The following is a 17,167-nucleotide window of genomic DNA, read 5'->3' as shown; positions in this document are numbered from 1 at the left end:
CATGATATAAAACTATGACAAATGTTGTCTGTGAGAAACAGCTGCTATAAGAGAAAAGGTAAAGCATACTCCTTTCTTTCTGGAGGATTTGCTTTTGACATCAGAAGATGTCTTCCAACAAAGGCATGAGAACAGTTTTAACAGTCCCCTTCTTATCTGCTGCTCAGTGTCTTGCAGCAGGGCAATGATGATGCAGCTTTCCATTTTCTACATTCATCATTATGCAGAGTCAAGCTTTAAGTGATCTAAGCTGAGGGAAGTCAGAAATAATTGTTCATAGTAACTTTTATTCTAACAAAACCATAGGGTTTAAGGTTGAATAAACTAGATGTGTCAGTTTTTCTGGTGTTAAGAGGTTTTTTTTTTTTGTGATTAGGATTAAGGTTTGATGGAAAAGGTTACAGTTAGAAGAAGTAACTAAATTGTCAGATTGAAAGTTTTTAGTGTATGGACATTTTGGCTATACCTATGAATGTTTTACTTAAAACTGCAACGTTGTTTCCATTTTGTATTTTCATGGAATGGGCTTTCCCTTTGCTTCTAGTGTTCTGTAATTGTATTATGCTACCTTCCTATTTTGAATATATAAAAGGTAAATGAAAACAATTATAGAAAGTGCAGGGAGCATAATCAATTACTTTTGGTTACCTATACAAAGAAGTGACAAAAGGGTTTTCTTTTTGAAAAATGCTGATGTCTGGATACTAGCAATTACATGAACCAGAGATAACAACCATTGCTACAATTTCTTTGTAGAAATTAAACTATTTTAAGTTGTCAGTTTATTATTTGAAAAAAAGTAACTGGCAATAACCTATTTGACTACGGAAAAGTCATGAGTCTGCTAAGAATTAAGAAATTAACAGAAATCCCAGATACTCCTATACAATAATGGTGACTACCTCTGGTTTTGTTCTCAGGACTCGGGATTAAGGTTTGTTCAGTCAGATTTTTTTATTTAATGTTATGGTAAATATTCAAGAATTTCAATTTTTTGAGGAGTAATTTTGTGAAAACTGGAATGCATATTATCCACTTGACATCTGCACCCAAAAAATGATGTTATGTTGTTGGGATTTTATGTCTACTGCACACAGGGTGCAAATCCCCTTCTCTCAGTTAGCCAAGACATTCTGTGAGTTTGGCAATTGCAAAGAAAATTGTTAAGAGTTGCGCACACATTATCTGTGGTGTCATAGTGTCTTGGGATGAAGTAAGTGTTCTACATCAAAAGTTTTTTGGGGTTATTTATCCTAGTATCTGCTAATGGAGTTGTGTTATCAGTGACTAAGAGTACTGTTCATGAGGCTCAAGACAACAAAAAGGTCTGTGTGACTGACATAGTAAGTACCACCTCCAGAAGAATCATCTTGCTAAGATTGCTGTAACAAGCTCTTTAAAAAGTTACTTCCCCAGAATCCTTTTTCTTTTCTCTTGATGCCACACTATAGAGAGAGAGAGCTAAAAAGAGTTTGCAGGTTTAATTCTGTGATTGCAAAGATCAAAGATTTCTAAGTTTGTAAAATTTTATTTTGGCAAAGTGTCCTCAGAAGCTGCTAATTCTCTACATGCTTTTCTAAAAAATACAGTTCATTTTTTTCATGTCTTGCTACTGTTTCCAGTTTAGTAAAGAAGAAATTAGAGGCATTCTGGTCAATTCAGTTACTCAGTTCAGACTCTTCTCTAAATTCAAAGTTCTAGGGAGCAATAGGACTTACACAAAGCATTTTGCTAAAAACACAATCATTTAGATTATGGATGTTTTAAAATTGTATGTCTTAGATGTAATATAATTAGAAAGGTTAGTTAGCTTTTTGAGTGAGACATATAGTAGTGCACACTGTTTTTTCCGTGCTGTTTTTGCTACTTTGTTCTTTTAGTACTGATCTTTGATGGGCAACATAGGAAATTGGGTAGTAAAAAGCATTTGGCATTTTTTGGAAGAGATTTTTGGAAATGACAGGATTACCTTTTTTGTTTTCTTTTACCATACTTGAAAAAAAAATATTTTAAGGGGTGAGTCAAGACAAGATAAAATTGCCCTTCTGTCTACTCCCAAGTTACAAGTATACATTCACAGTGATATGTGAAAGCAGAAGAAAAGTGTACCAGTCTTCAATATGAGGAAATAAGCCCATATCAAAACCAAATGAACTATGTTAACATTATGGGAAATTGCTAAGAAAAATTAATTTGACTGTTTGTAGAGTATATGTGATTGTAGAATGGATTGACCTTGGTAAAGCAAAATGCATCCATGTGATGGAGAACTGGTTGATGGTAGCCATGTTTTCAAAGAAGCTTGAATTAGGTTTTTACTACCTTCAAGAGTGAAAGTATCTTCTCTCTAGAAGATGTCCATTTGAGATTGAAGAAATTCATAACATCTTAAAGTCAGGTTGATGCAACCTGGCTATTATACTCTATGGGCATTAATAATGTGTCTGGGCTAAATAATAGTCTGAAGTTATTAAAAACTGGCTAATTGCAGTGAGGGATAGAAAGATTAGTCAAAATGGAGCTTTTTCAATGTGATCCACTTTAGTACTATTGAATTACTGAAAATATTTAACTCCTGCCATGTTTCTTATGTGTTGATGAGGTCTTCAAATTGTAATTGCAGTTCTCTTAGCACTTTGTTCCTTTAAAAACAGAAATTGCTGTAAGGAATTAATCTAAACTGAGAATTAGCCAAATAGAGTTAATGGTGGAAAGCATAGTAAAAAACCCAAAAGAATTAATGTAGTTATAGTATATCTAGTAGTACAGATTTACATAGGTACAAGCTTATATATTAGCTTATAGCATTGCACTCTTTAGTGTGATTTTAGAAAGAGTAAAATCAACTCTCTGCTCATCTGATAATACATATTTTGCAGTATAATCTCTTACATTTCATCACAGAATTTGTCTTGATAACATATGATTTAGAAAACAATTTTCAAGTGTGTGTTCTTCTTATGTATTTCACTTATTTTCACCACCAGGAGAAACTTTTCTTTGAAGTTCTAATCTGGAAATGTTTCTTATCAAATCTCATAAGAATCTAAGAGATGCTTGCTTCCAATCTATCAGATTTTTCAACATGGTAGGATTATATATATGATGACTTGAGCACTCCTTGTGATATACTGATGTTTGTAAAAAGTTAAAAATTCTGAGACCAACTCTGCATATTTAATGTGCTGCAGAATAGAAATAATTGAAATGGAAGCAAGCATAGTGAAGCCTTGGGCAGGCATTGCAGAAAAAATGAGCAAATATACAAGTTCTTGTTCAGAGGATTTAGAAAATATTTTGCATTCTATTGAGAAATTTTACTTTATTCTCTGAAGTTCCAGCTGGTTTTATAGGATCATTTCCACTTTGTATTGCGAGGGAAGAAGGAAGAGAAATGTCCATATTGCCCTGTAATTACAGCGTAATGTGCTGTGCATGCTGGTCAGGGTGAGATTTGCATAATAATGTGTCCATTGGTAAATCTGATATTGCTGATTTAATTTTAGAAAGCAGATAGATGTATGCTTAAATTTGTTGTCACTGTAGTGGCATATCTGCCATTTTCATTTCCACATTTTTTGAAAAGTCATTTTGATAATATTGCATCTGAGGAAAATGAAGAGTGTATTGTTTCCAGGCAATTTCATAATGGAACAAAATATGATACATTGTATGGTACAACAGCATGCAGAGAACAGTATGTATAGTTTTCAGATTTAACCTTACTTTTACTTACCATAGTAAAAGATGTGTAGAAACCATTTTTCTGAATTTTCTAATTTTTTTTCAATCTGTTTTGTTTTCAGGCATTGCTATTTCTGATGAACTCGATAAGGTAAGACTGATAAAAGATGTCTAATGAGCAATACAAAGAGGCAGATGCTTATGATAAGGCACATGTCACTGTCCTGGTATATACGTGTCTGTTCTGTTGGGTTCAGAGGAAGTTTGGGTATGGAAGGCTGTATGGGTAAGTGCAGTATGTGTGGATACATTATGATCTTGACCAAGGATGGGCTGTAAGTGTGGAAAAAAAAAAGTGACTGAGTTTAAGAGACTCTTAATGAGATGATGGAAATACTTTTGATCTTGACACCATCTTTTCTTAATATAGTCTGTTGGATTACTTTGTGAACTTTTTATTCATTAAATTGAATTCTGCATTCCCAAATATGATTTATGAGAATAGTTAGAAATTATTTTTACCACCCAGATTTACTCAGGAGTGCATAAGGCATAAAGATCAGTCTTTACCTCCTTGCTGAACGCAAAAATCATCTCTTCAGTCTGGCCATTTTTGATACCTTACACAGTTAACATGAATTTTAATTCTAAATGTAATAAATTCTATATTGAAAGAGTAATCAAGCTGGATTTATTAAAGTTCTTATGGAAACAGAACCAATTTTTCTTTTCTATTCTCAGTGAACAGCAGTGTGCTTCTAGTGCCAAGAAACTTGCATTGTGTTCTTGGTGTCAGAAACTATTGCTGTCAGGAAAATGCATTCAAAAGGTATATAAGACATAGGAATAATGCCTAATATAGAGCGCTTTGTTTTTTTTTTAATAACTTTCATTTCTGCTGGTAAAATGAGGTCACAAATCCTTCTGACGCAGGTGCATATAAAATACCATCACTGCATTCCCCAAGGAAGGCCACTTAGGTAAGACTGATAAATGTTACCGTGCAGTCAAGTGCATCTGTGGCTGCCATTTCCAAACTCTGGCCTAAACCTTCCCACTGTTTCCATAACTGGGCTCAGAAGTGAAGGTAAACACAATTAGAAAGTCATTCTATTAGAACCCTCACCTTTAAGAACACTTCTGAAGAAATCAATTGGTTATGTTTTTGTTGTTGAAAAAACCTTCTAAGATATTCTGAGAGAGGAAAAAGACAATTTAGGCTAGGGCCTGGTATCACATACTTTTTACATATATATTTTAGGAAATAATTTCTTTTTGGTTTGGTTTTTATTAAACTATAATATCTTATTGTTCAAAAACATTAATGTTTTTTAAATTTAGTTATTCAATATGAAAACTGAGATGAAGAACATCATTGGGGAATTTCCACAGGATGCAGTTTGAGTGAAGAGTCAGGTTTTTTTTCTTACTATATAGTTTATTTTTTATGATTTAAAACTTCAGGGTGGTAGGCTTTAAAAAAAAAAAAACAAACTTGGAATTAGATTATATACAATTATGTATGAATGTATATACTTGAATGTTCTTGAAGCTACTTCTGCAAAAACCCCAAACAATCAACTCTAGCATGCACCAGTTGTGCTGTACAGCTCAACAGGCTTTCAGCATAGATTTAGAGAAGAAGAGTGGGGTTTTTTTTATCTCCATGATCTTTAGTGAACTTCATTTCTATTTCTTGTTTGACCATTTAAGGATTTTTAGTTAATGTAAAATCTAGTCTAAGAATATAAGCATGGCCAGGACTATTCTGTGGAATCCTGCCTCCTAGGAATGATCCATTATACAAACTAATTCTTGACATATTCCTGTGACTTGTTTCTGCATGTATTATTTCTCTTGGGCCAAAAGCACCTAAAGACAACCTGATAATATTTATTTTAACATTAAAGAGAATTGGTTCTATTTCACCTAAATGTGTTCACAGATTATGTTTATTTTTCAGGTATAAATGTAGTAAAGTTTTAAGTTTTTAATACATGCTGATACTAGAGCTTCTTTATCTAAACTGTAGCCGCACTGAATAATTTTTAAAATCACATTAATCTATGGTTTCATCAGGTCTTTGGACAATTTAACTAATCTAGTCTTTGGACTAGAACAGCATGGCCAAACTTGGCATTGGATTCTAGTAGAACATCAGCATTGCAGAGATGTTATGAGAGACAAATAAAACACTTATGTGTGCTCTTCTGTGCTTTACTTCCTTGATGAACAGGAATATTTTGGGGAATTACGACTATGACAGAGCCCATAATTATGCTGTTTTATCTATGGTTAAGATTATGAACCTAGAGAAAATAGAGAATGCATGTGTATGTTCCTTTATTTTTGATTCTTTATTTTAATTTCTGATTGTCTTTTTGAAAAAAAAAATTCTTTCTGGGTTCAGTAATCTGTAGCTTCCTTTGTCAGGGTAGTAGTTAATCAGCATTTCTGCTTGATGTAACTCCTCCAAGTAATCCAGTTAATTAGTTAGTTGCTTAGTTACTCTAGCATTTCAGTTTGGAAAACCAGTTTGCTCTGAATCACTTTTGTGAAAGAGTGTTTCATTTAAATGGATTCTTGTCAAATATCTGCTAGTATTAGTTTTTTTTGTCAGTACTTAGAGCTTTTGTACAAGACAGTAATAGAGAAAATACAGGCGCACGAGGTGAGCCTTCAGTCAATATGGAATTTTCCAGTTTGACATAATCTCCTAAAATTTCTGAGTTCACTAGTAACCTTGAAAAGAAGGCAAAATAAAAATTAAAATTACTGCAATTAAAATAGGCTTATTGTAGCAATTACTTTCTTTTTCATTCACCTCTGCAAGCCTGAAGTATTCTGTCTCTCTTGATGATTCAGCCTCTGTCTCTAGGCCATGGAAGCTATGTAAAGTTAGAAAATGGCACTGCAAATACACTGTGTAAGGAAAGGAAATAAGAAGGGATGCCTTGTCAGTCATATTTTAAAATGCAGATTTAATATAATACATATTTTCAAACTGACTCACCCTCATTGCTACTGAACAGAAACTATTGAAGGATTTTAGGAGACTGCAGACTTCCGTGCATAATGTCAAGGGTTTAATATAAACAAAGAGCTAGGATATTCACCTTTTTACTCTAGAGGAAAGCACTGAAGAGTAAGACCTGTCATAACATTGTGACATTTGTCTGGAATTCCCAGTGATATCCTTCAGTCACTCCAAACACTAATAATGTGAGACACTTAAGTATTAGCAATCCAGAGTTAGACCCAAGTGAAGATCTAAAAAATTAATAGTAGACTTTGACCCTCAATGCTAATATTAAAAAAAAAATTCTGTGTTATCTAGGACATAGTTTCTTCTTATATGTAGTATTCTAAAATGAAAACAGGTTGCTATTCATAAAATAGAGGAAACAACTATTCTTAAGTCATAAAAATAAATTAATTTCTTCTCATCCCAAGGTATTTCTCACTATGGAGATTCTCTCAAAATCCATATCAGAAAATAGGAATAGAGCTTTTTAAGTGATGCATAAATAAATGGATATACAAATGTTGTCCTCTCGGGTAGAGGTTGCATTCAGCAACCACATATCAGCTCAGCATGAAGAGGAGAATCAGCTATCTGTCAGTCTTTCTCTTCTTCTCCTTTTCTTCACATAAAGGAAGCTTGAGTGTGTCAAATTGGTAGCCACTGATGTGGATCAGTGGATGACACCTGGACTGCACCATGAAATAGTCCTCTTTGTTTTAGTGCAGATTTAAATACCTACCTGTACTGAAAATATTTCTGTGCACACTAATTTCAATATCTTCTGTTATTTATAATTAATATTCTAAAGTTTATATAAAGAAATCAACCAAAACTATAAAATCTTGTTTGAGAACAGAATACTTCATCTCAATATTTTGCAGCCTTGGAAATTAACTGCCAAATAAACATCCTGGTGTTCCGAATAGAGCTGTCTCTTCTCCATTTGGTGTTTTCAATGAGGCTGTTTATGTAGTTGAAAGGAGGACAATAAATTAGGTCAGTAAAACCATAGTGTACTAATCTAACACAATTCAAAAAGAAAAGCAAGGTGATAAAGTGAGGCAAAGCATGACTATGTAATGTAAATTACATTTCTGTTAAGTAGAGTATGAAAATGCTACTTTATCCTTAAAATGCCTATGAAAGAAATTAGCATAGTAAGGACAGTCACAGAATACATGTTTTACTTATTCTTATGCTGATTTTGCAGTGTGTAGTGTCAGGAAAAAACTTACGGGCAAATTTTTTGGTGCTTTGCATTTTCATTTAAGGGAGTGAAAGCTTTTAGCAAGACTGACAGTGCAAGTTATTCTAATTAACTATTTCCAGGAACAATTTTTATTAATTATTAGCAATTATCCTAGGGAGAAAGGGACAGGATAAAATAGCTAGAAAAACAGGAATAAACCTCAGAACGGGCCAGATAGTTAATTAACTAATGTAAGTACCTTGTGTAATGAAGGCATTATGAGCAGCGAAATAATCTTTTTTCTAAGCTCACAAGAATTGCCACACTTGTGACAATTCGCATTTGTCAAGTGCCCAGAGGTGACTGTCATCTAGTCTACATCACGTCATTATGCCACAGCTCCAAATAGACACACAAAACATGTATCTGTAAGTACATAAAAAAACCCAACTACAGAGGTTAAGTATCCTGAAACATCTGAAGCCATGAATTCAGTTTTCAGTGGTCCTTGTAGAAAAAAAAAAAAAACATTATGTGAAAGTGAATTAGTCAGTCAAGTGTTGGACAAATATGGTCAGAGGTATGGGGAGAGGAGTGTAGAAAAGCACACACAGGCACCTTGCAGAAAGCTAAACAAAAGAACAGGGGTGAGTGAATCAGATCCAGGGCCTGGGTTACATTTGACTCTCAAAATAGAGGTTCTTGTGCTCAGCAAAATTGCAGCATCTAGCCAGAGGGTAAATATGTTCATATTGAATGCACTTTGCAGCTTTTTTTTTTTGTTGTTGTTGTTGTTGTTGTTTACTTTCATTTCAGTTGAGGCTTTTACTTCTAACTGCTTGTACTGTGTCTGTTTCAATTAGGAGGAGATTTGAAAAATGGTTTGTTTTTAGGAAGGAAATAAAATATGGTTTCTAGTCTACCTAGTTAATGTTCTATACTTTTTCCAGATGCTTTTTGTTTGAAAGGCATTCTTTTATGGCAGGAATATTTATCGAGGCACTAAGTTAGATAACAGCCAAGGATTTGCTTTCCTATAATTTTCACTTGTTAAATGCTAGGAATAGATCTCTTCTAATTAAGCACACTGTGTTTGAAATATCTTTAGTAGCTTATAAACTGTTTAATTAAATAAATAATTAAAGAAAAATAATTATTCCTATCCCATAATTTAATATCTTTTTTTTTTTTACTGGTATACAGATGTGTTTTTTAGTTTGGCTATGCTATTATACATGACCCTTTATCTACAACCATTCTAGTAAAATTGAAAACAGAGATACTCGCTACATCAGAATGATTTTTCATAGAATTTAAGGACAACTTGTTTTTTTTATCGAAATTCCTAATATGATGGTGCAAGTTACTGCTATTGTTTTGAATATGTCAGTTAGAGTTTGCTTGCTTCTTGTAATCCTGTCCAGTTTATTGTCCTCCAGTAGTGGTTAAAAATAGTTTCAGAAATGCATTTTATTCAAATGTTAATATCATTTTCAGAATAGAAAGATACATTATGTAAAGCCCAGCAGGGTTATTTTTAAAATGCAATATGCAGATGTATTTATTAGTTTTGCATTAATTCATAATGCAAATAAAAGTGTTGCTATTAATCTACAATAGTATTTTGGTTGGGTTTTCTTAATACAAATGGCTTTGTGTTGCTTAGCAGAACGGATACACTAAAAGTTTTAAGAGCTGTGCATGTATTAAAAAAGGTGACTTTTCTATAGCTGCAATTAAAAAAAATGAATGAATGATTTGAGGCACCAGGACATCAGTGTGCACAATTATTTATTGGAATTTTGTTAATGGGGAACTTTTCATTAGTCCATCATTGTTTCTGGGTATTTTGCAGCCCTCTGAAATGATAATGCAATGTATTGGTTTTGTACTTCTAAAATTTCTTTTTCTTTCTCTGTTTACATCTATGGTTGAGAACAAGCAGTGCTTTCTGTTTGATTTTTTTTTTTTTTTTTTCTTCAGGACACAGCAGGTTTTAACACCCCCCTTCTCAGACCTCGTGTTATTGGAGAATGGATTGGCCGGGAAGAGAATGATGCAGACCCTCTGGCTGCTGAGATGCTGCAGCCACCAATACCAAGAAATAAAAATGAACAGTGGGACAGTGAGGATAGCAGCAGTCCTGGAGGAAGGTGGGTTTTTGATCTGGCCTAGAAACTTTATATTTTGTGAAACAGAGCTGTCTTTGTTACAAAAATTCCATTTCTGAGGGCAGAGTGCAGGAGTTTTGAATTCTCATGCCGTAGTGTGGGCACATGTGGAATAAATAGAAGTTGTTAATATGTGACTTTTTTCTTCTCATGATTTTCCATATGATTACCTTAATACTCATTTACAGTCCTATGGATTTATTCCCATGTGAAAAGCTGAGTGTATTTTGGCATGGTTGGGGTCCATTGTATAATAATGTTGTGATGTATAGCTTCATTCAGATACTTCATACCCTTCCATCTTTTCAGGGCTGGTAGTAGCTATTTATTAGTCTTCTTGACACTTAAGTGATAAATCTGATTTTCTTATTTAAAGGAGAGATAGGCAAGGAAAACTGTATCTATATTATTTTTAACAGAGCTTCCTAAATTCATTTTCAGGTCACATATTAGCTTTTTGATGTTAATAACAAGTCTTTCTCAAAGAGACATTTTGTTTTCTGCAGTAAATAATTTCTGAAGAGTTATTGTGCTTGACTGAAAGAGTTTGTGCTTTGGCTACATGGAGGAGATTATAATGCCAGGAGTCCATTTTCCATGATTTAAAGATATGCTTATCACAGAAGGTTAAATACTCACAGTCTTGCTTTAAAAGGCATAAATCTTCTCCACTGCCTCTGTTAATTGGCTTAAGCATCTACATTTCTTCCTTAGCCTTGAAGCATATCTCCTGGGTTATAACTAGTACTTTGATTGGAGCAGACACCTTTTTCTTCCTTTTTTAGAAGGCAGAAACTCTATGCTTTCCCTTTGAAAAAGTATAAGGTATTCCTTTACTTCACATTCTTCATGTGCCTTGTTGGAGTTCACCTCCCTGTCACACCAAAACTAATGTGTCACTAGCTGTGCTCTGACAGACTGCATTCATTAACTTTCCTTGCATCTTGGGAATATTTGTTATCCATGAGTACTTCATTTAATTAGATTTTTGTGGGGGTAGCTGTGAGTACTACTATTTCAAAGAAGTAGCAGCATGTAGTAATGATCCCTCAGCCAGCCCTTGGATGGGAACCAACACAACTCAGACTCTGGGTCTCTTCAGTGCAGTTCCTGGGAAAATAATGGAGTCAGCAACTGGCACTGCAGCTTGATTGTGCAGGCCTGGGTTTCTTTTTCCTTATTCAGCAGTTCAGTAAAGGCATTGAATAAAGATCTGTTCCATGTTTCAGAGCAAATTGAGGATATTGTGTTCCTTCTGTCAATATAAAGGAGAAGAAATAAGCATCTCTGTGTAATTTCCAGAAGGGAGCAAAGAGGTCTAGTTCTGAGCAACAGACATGATTCAAAGCAGCCAGTTTTTCTCTTTGTAGAGGGCAGTACAAGCTGAGAGAAACCTCACAGTTAAGGCTATAATTAAAAATGTGATTAATGGTTTTTAGTATTTATTTTTAGATTATTATTATATAGATTATTATTTTTAGATTAAAGGCTTTTAGTATTTGAGGAATCATGTCAAGTATCATGACAAAATCAGGTTTCCTGGTGTGTGAATAAGGAGAATATAGGGAACTTGATGCCAGGAAAGACTCATGGGATACTGATATCTCTGTTTTTAGGTACAGTAAGTGCTGAAGGCCTACTGAAAAATATGTATTGCTAAGTGGGAGTACTGATTTTCAGTGGAAATTAGTAACTACTAAGTTACATGCAGCATATGGATTTACATTTGGATGACTGAATTTATGTCTGGGATAACTCTTTGCTTCATTAGCATTTCATCAGCTTTTGTATGGTATTTATAAAAAATCATGTTTACAGTCTTGTAAAGGAATCATAAAGTTGCAGAACTTCAAGCTAGTGCTGATACTAGCATTGATTTCAACTATATATGGCAATTTAAAGACCCATGTTGATCAGGGTTAATCTGAATATTTAATAATAGTTCACTAATAACTGGCAGTTTCTTCAAGGTCTGATTTAGTATTACTGTGAATTAAAGTGCTATTAATGCAGAATTTTGGAATTGACCACACATGAAATGCATAAGACAAGTACTAGGTAATAATAACTTAGTTTTAATGTAGCAAATAACTACATCTAAAAATAGTGGGAAGAGTGTGTTTTGCTCTCAAAAGACTGACTTTATCAGTTGTAAAAAAAGTTTGGCTATGTCATCTGTATTTCAGTAATCTATTTCATAGTTAATGTAGCCTTAAATAGTTAACTTTTGTAAAAATAAGTTTCATTTCAGAAAAGAAAAAAGAGGGCAATTTGAAATATCCACATTCAGTGTTTCCAATTTTATCATGTTAAATTTTATTTAGTAACACTTTTAATAAAAAGTGATTGGTTGTTTATCACTATTTATCAGGATTTATGGGATAAGCCAGCAATCTCTTAAAACTAATTATAATACTCAGTTAAAACACAAGAATGGGAAAGTCAAAACTGTGATTGTTCCATTTTTTCCAGGTCGTATGTTGTGTTTTATCTGTCACTGAACATAAGGTAATGATACATATATAAAGCACTATATAGAGATCCAAAGAATTAGACATGACAAATCATTGGTAGAATAAGTGCCATCAGTGTGATGTGACAGAACCACCATTTCCTCCTGAAAAACATGCATTCCTGTGATGATGAGGAATGGAAGCAGACATGTCATATATTTTAAATTCTGGCCCAATAATGCAAAAGAGGAAAAAAAAGAGCAACTGAAAGGACAAGTGTCACTACTGCTCTGACTGGGAAAGGCAATGTAGCCAGTCTGAGGTAGCTCTTTTAGGGATGTCTTGTCAAATGGATGAAAGGTCACCTTTATGTCCTTAATGTTCAGTCCACTGCTACAGAGGAAAGATTGTGTTTGTCACTGGTTTTGCACTGCTCTCTGTTGCTGCTGTAAGGAAGAAAGGCAAGGTATTAATAAGTGATAAGAGATCATAGAAAAGTGCTGAGGGCAATCCTGCTGGTACCAAGCTCATCTTTCAGAAATTTGAACTCCATGAAAATAGGATTAAACTCATTTCCAAGTCACTGTTGGTAGTTTTCTACATGAAAAATTTCTTGGAGGAATTCTGAGAAGATGCAAGGCTCTTGGGAATCTTCCTCCAGGGATAATGTCTGTACACAATGGGGAATTTGAGTGGTTTTTAGTAGATACTCTTGTCTCTTAGAGCGTGAAATGAACTAGAGCTTGCAGGGGCCCCATCCATAACCTGATGTCCTAAACTCAAAGCCCGTTCTTCATCTCCAAGGTGCACTTTATCTTATTATTGCTGGAGAAATGAACAATTGTTGATTATATTAAAAATCAAACATGTACAACAATTCTGCCTTCCTGCAACAGACTGTAAAGAGTCTGAGGTGTTGGTGGTACGCTCATGAGGTGCCCCCTCATGTGGGGCACCAAACTCCTGTCTGTTTTATGTTGATACAGTAAGGAATGGCAAACTGTAGCAAGTTCTGCCTTAGACCCTTCTAACATCTGTACAATTTCAGTTGTCTGTTATTTAGGTCAGAGGTACGACTCAAAAAATCAGGAAAAGTGTTATAATCCTTTGGGGTAATGGTATTAAAACTATTATAGAGAGCAGTTCTTTGTTGTCAAGTTTTTGCTGTGCTTATCAAGTTATTGATACTTATCAGTAGCTTAGCAATACTGATTACTAATTGACATCCTGTTCTATATGTGTAGCTTATTTAGACTTGATTAGTGCACATAAAAATCAATGGTAAATTTCCCAAATTCAAATCAAAATTTTAAGTAGAAAGTGAAAACACAAAATGTCTTAGAACGTCCAGTGAGTGATGTATTTTGAAGAGAGCACCAGTAAAATAAAGTTATTCTTTCCTTCCTCACAGCTTAAAAATGGAGCCAAAGACCAAAGGATTAAAACATCAACAGCAGCAACATAAGAAACTGCTGGCTGCCATGCTTTCTCAGGACTCCTTTGATTCTGCTCAAAGCACAGCTCCGTCTGTAACTGAAGAAGACATTGACAATGAAGATGATGCAATGGAACTACTGGGTAACTGCAAAAAATTATGTGTATTTTCTGAATTTTTTTATTATAAAAAATCAAACAGAGATTAGTCAGAAACTGCTCCCTATGTTTGAAGCTAAAGTATTCAGCAGCTGTATGAAGGTCCTTTAGGGTTTAATATGAAAATTTCAGGAGAAATGTAAAGGGGGACCATAAATGTGTGTGAATAAACTCCCAGCTGCACCCAAATTCAATTAAATAAATGCTTCAGGTGCTTAAAGTAATTAATTTGGTTTCCTACATAAATTCCTTCCATATTTTACTTGCAGAATGTATTTCTGTACAAGGAGCAGAATCAGCTTCACTGTCTTTCATCTGGTTCTAATTTTTCTTAGCTGTATCACAGTTTTAACTTCAGTAGATTTTTTTTCTTTCTTACTAGCTACACAATGCTTATGTAATGTGAATTTGTAACCTCTTCAGAGGATTTGATTGTAATTTTCCACTAGACTGTATTGTATCTTAAATTGCACTCTAGAAGACTTGATGCTTGCTGATGCCTCCCTTTCCTAGAATTACTAATTGTATTTAATTCGTAATGGTTCTAATTGTACTTAATAGTTTCATTTCTGCTATTTTTCAAAGTTTCAGTGTATGATGCTTAAAAGGCAGTCATGGATTTCATTATTTGTTCACAGTTTCTACTCTATGAAACTTTATGTGGGATCAAAGCATGTGAAATCCACAGTCTCAGAATAACTGAAGTCTCTTGAGTTTATGAATTCTAGCATGATTTTTCTTTTTCAGGTTGGACCTTAATCTAAAAATCAGGAAAACACATGCTGCTCTTTTTACTTTCTATATTTCTGTTGCATCCTTACTACGGTCTTCAAAGAAACCCAGTATAGCTGAGGTTGGAGGGGACTGTTGGAATTATCTAGCACAACATTTTGCTCAAAAAAATCAGCCATAGCAGGTTTTTCTGAGTGAATTTTGACTCTCTCCAAAGAGGGAGATTCTACAACATCTCTGGGCAGCCTGTTCCAGTGCTTGACCATGCTCATGGTACAAAAAAAAAAAAATATATTCTGCTTAATTAATTGAATTAATAAATAATTTCCTTCTATTTTTCAGTAGTTTAGAGTTTGATACATACATTTGTTTTACAAGAAAGAAGATAATGATCTGGATCACTCATTGTTTATCACACACAGGATAGATTTTTTTTGTTAATTTCTGCACGGATAGTGAACAAAATGTATCCAATAGATGTACAGGTTTTTCTTCCTTGAATCCCTGAAGGTATCTGAAACCAAGAAGGCAGTATGAAGGAATTTTCTAGTGTCTTGATATTTGGGTAGAAAATTATCTATCTACAAACTAGTGTTTTGGGGTTTTATTTTAATAAGTACTTGATTGTAATAATTCCTTCTAGTTTTATGCCATGCAAAAACTGGAATATTTTTCTATCCTGCAGTTCATCAAAACTGGCTAAGTTTATACAAAACCAACTTAAAACTAAGAACGTTCACAAACAGGATGTCCAGTTTGGGTAGGGTGTTATATAAATGAATGTAAGATTCTGAGGCAAAATACTGAAATATTTGAGGAGTAGCCATGCTTGTAGCGATTATAATATTGCCATGTTATAATAACAACCATTGAGAGACAGTTCTATATGCACATTTTGGTATTTAAAGTGCTGTGCTTCTGAAAAAATGGCTTTTATTTTAATTCTCATTTTGCAATTTGCTGACAGTATGTGTGATATATTTCGTATAATTGTTAGGCTACATTCTCCAGAAATGCTCAAAATTTGAGGATATGACTGTGTTACATGGGAAGGATGTTTCAATTTTCCTTTGAAGGTAACATAAAGAAATTCAGTTCCTATCAACTAATATAGGTATTTTTCATTCCAATATGTTCCAGGTCAGTAACTGATACTGTGATTGTTTGAGTTTTTTGTTTGTTTATTTTTTGGGGTTTTTTTGGGTTTTTTATTGTGTACTACATTAATTCATTATCTGCTTTGATGCTTTTTACACAGCTTGTATGCAATATAACTAATTCAAATAATGGCTTTCTTCCATCACTGAATTGAAGGGCATTGTTGCATATAACTTTTTGATTTGTTCTCTTCAGAGTTCAGTATTTTTTGTATATTCAATCCTTTCTTAAAAAATTACAAAACTTCATGCTTCTAAGTCAGGATTCTGGGAAAACAGTTCTATTATTTATAGCAGGTAATTTAAAACATACAGTATGTTTAAAATGCAGAACACAAACAATCCATCTTTAGGTGTGCTCTTTTTCAGATTTTCGCTGATTTATTTAGATATTAAAAGGATAAAGCTGACTTTTTCGCATATTTTCTTTAAAAAAGACCTATCATCTAGGTGAGTCAATGAAGGTTTTAGCTAGAATTCTCTTATATTCCAGATAAAAGAAACAATTACATTGTTATCCATTTCCAAAGAAATGTATGTGCAAAAAAAAGAAAAAGAACTGATTTCAGTTATCACTTTTTATATGTAAGATAACGTGTATAGGAGGGCTGTTCCCATGTTGGTGACTTTCTGTGTTCAGTTAAGCAGATGGCTGCAATAGATTAGTGACTGATAACATAATGGAAAGGATCTTCTTGACTTCAAAAAGCTGATAACTGTCAATTCACATGTGTAAATGTTAAAGGGTCATAGCAATTGATGTCTAACAATTATATCAAAGGATTAATTTTTTACACATCATAATGCCAAGTATTGTGTTTTGTAAATCTAACCAGGAGTCGACAGTTCTTTGAGACATTCTGCAGCCCATTTGGAGTTCTATGATATTTGGGCTTAAGCTGTCTCTCACATTTCGGAGAAGTCCACTGAAACTTAGAAATTGTGTTATTCTCTCAGTATCTCAAGGGTGTGCATTGGAGAGAACTGAACTGTTATTTTCTCTGAAGTTGCTGTGAATATTGATTATACAGTCACCAAAGCATTCTCCCTTGGTTTTAAAAAATCAATTGACTAAGTGTAAGAATATAATTGCTTAAGTGTATTGCTGTGCATAAACATACATATAGTGAAAGTATAAGGATTTCTGTAGAACATTTGGACTT

The 17,167-nt window shown here is 33.8% G+C and overlaps 1 protein-coding gene across 8 annotated transcripts in view; it reads left to right on the top strand.

The window, feature by feature from the left end:
* The window catches only part of C1H8orf34 (chromosome 1 C8orf34 homolog), a 147,304-nt gene that overhangs the window by 43,051 nt on the left and 87,086 nt on the right, over nt 1–17,167 (top strand). For all 8 annotated transcript variants that reach the window (XM_021555582.3, XM_021555581.3, XM_021555578.3 and 5 more), the window contains 3 exons: nt 3,807–3,835; nt 9,882–10,051; nt 13,934–14,100. In XM_021555582.3, the coding sequence (XP_021411257.1) occupies nt 3,807–3,835; nt 9,882–10,051; nt 13,934–14,100 (366 nt within the window). The remainder of the gene's footprint in view (nt 1–3,806; nt 3,836–9,881; nt 10,052–13,933; nt 14,101–17,167) is intronic.

Source organism: Lonchura striata, chromosome 1, assembly GCF_046129695.1.
Source record: "Lonchura striata isolate bLonStr1 chromosome 1, bLonStr1.mat, whole genome shotgun sequence".
NCBI lineage: Eukaryota > Metazoa > Chordata > Aves > Passeriformes > Estrildidae > Lonchura > Lonchura striata.
This window is presented reverse-complemented; position numbering and strand designations above follow the sequence as displayed.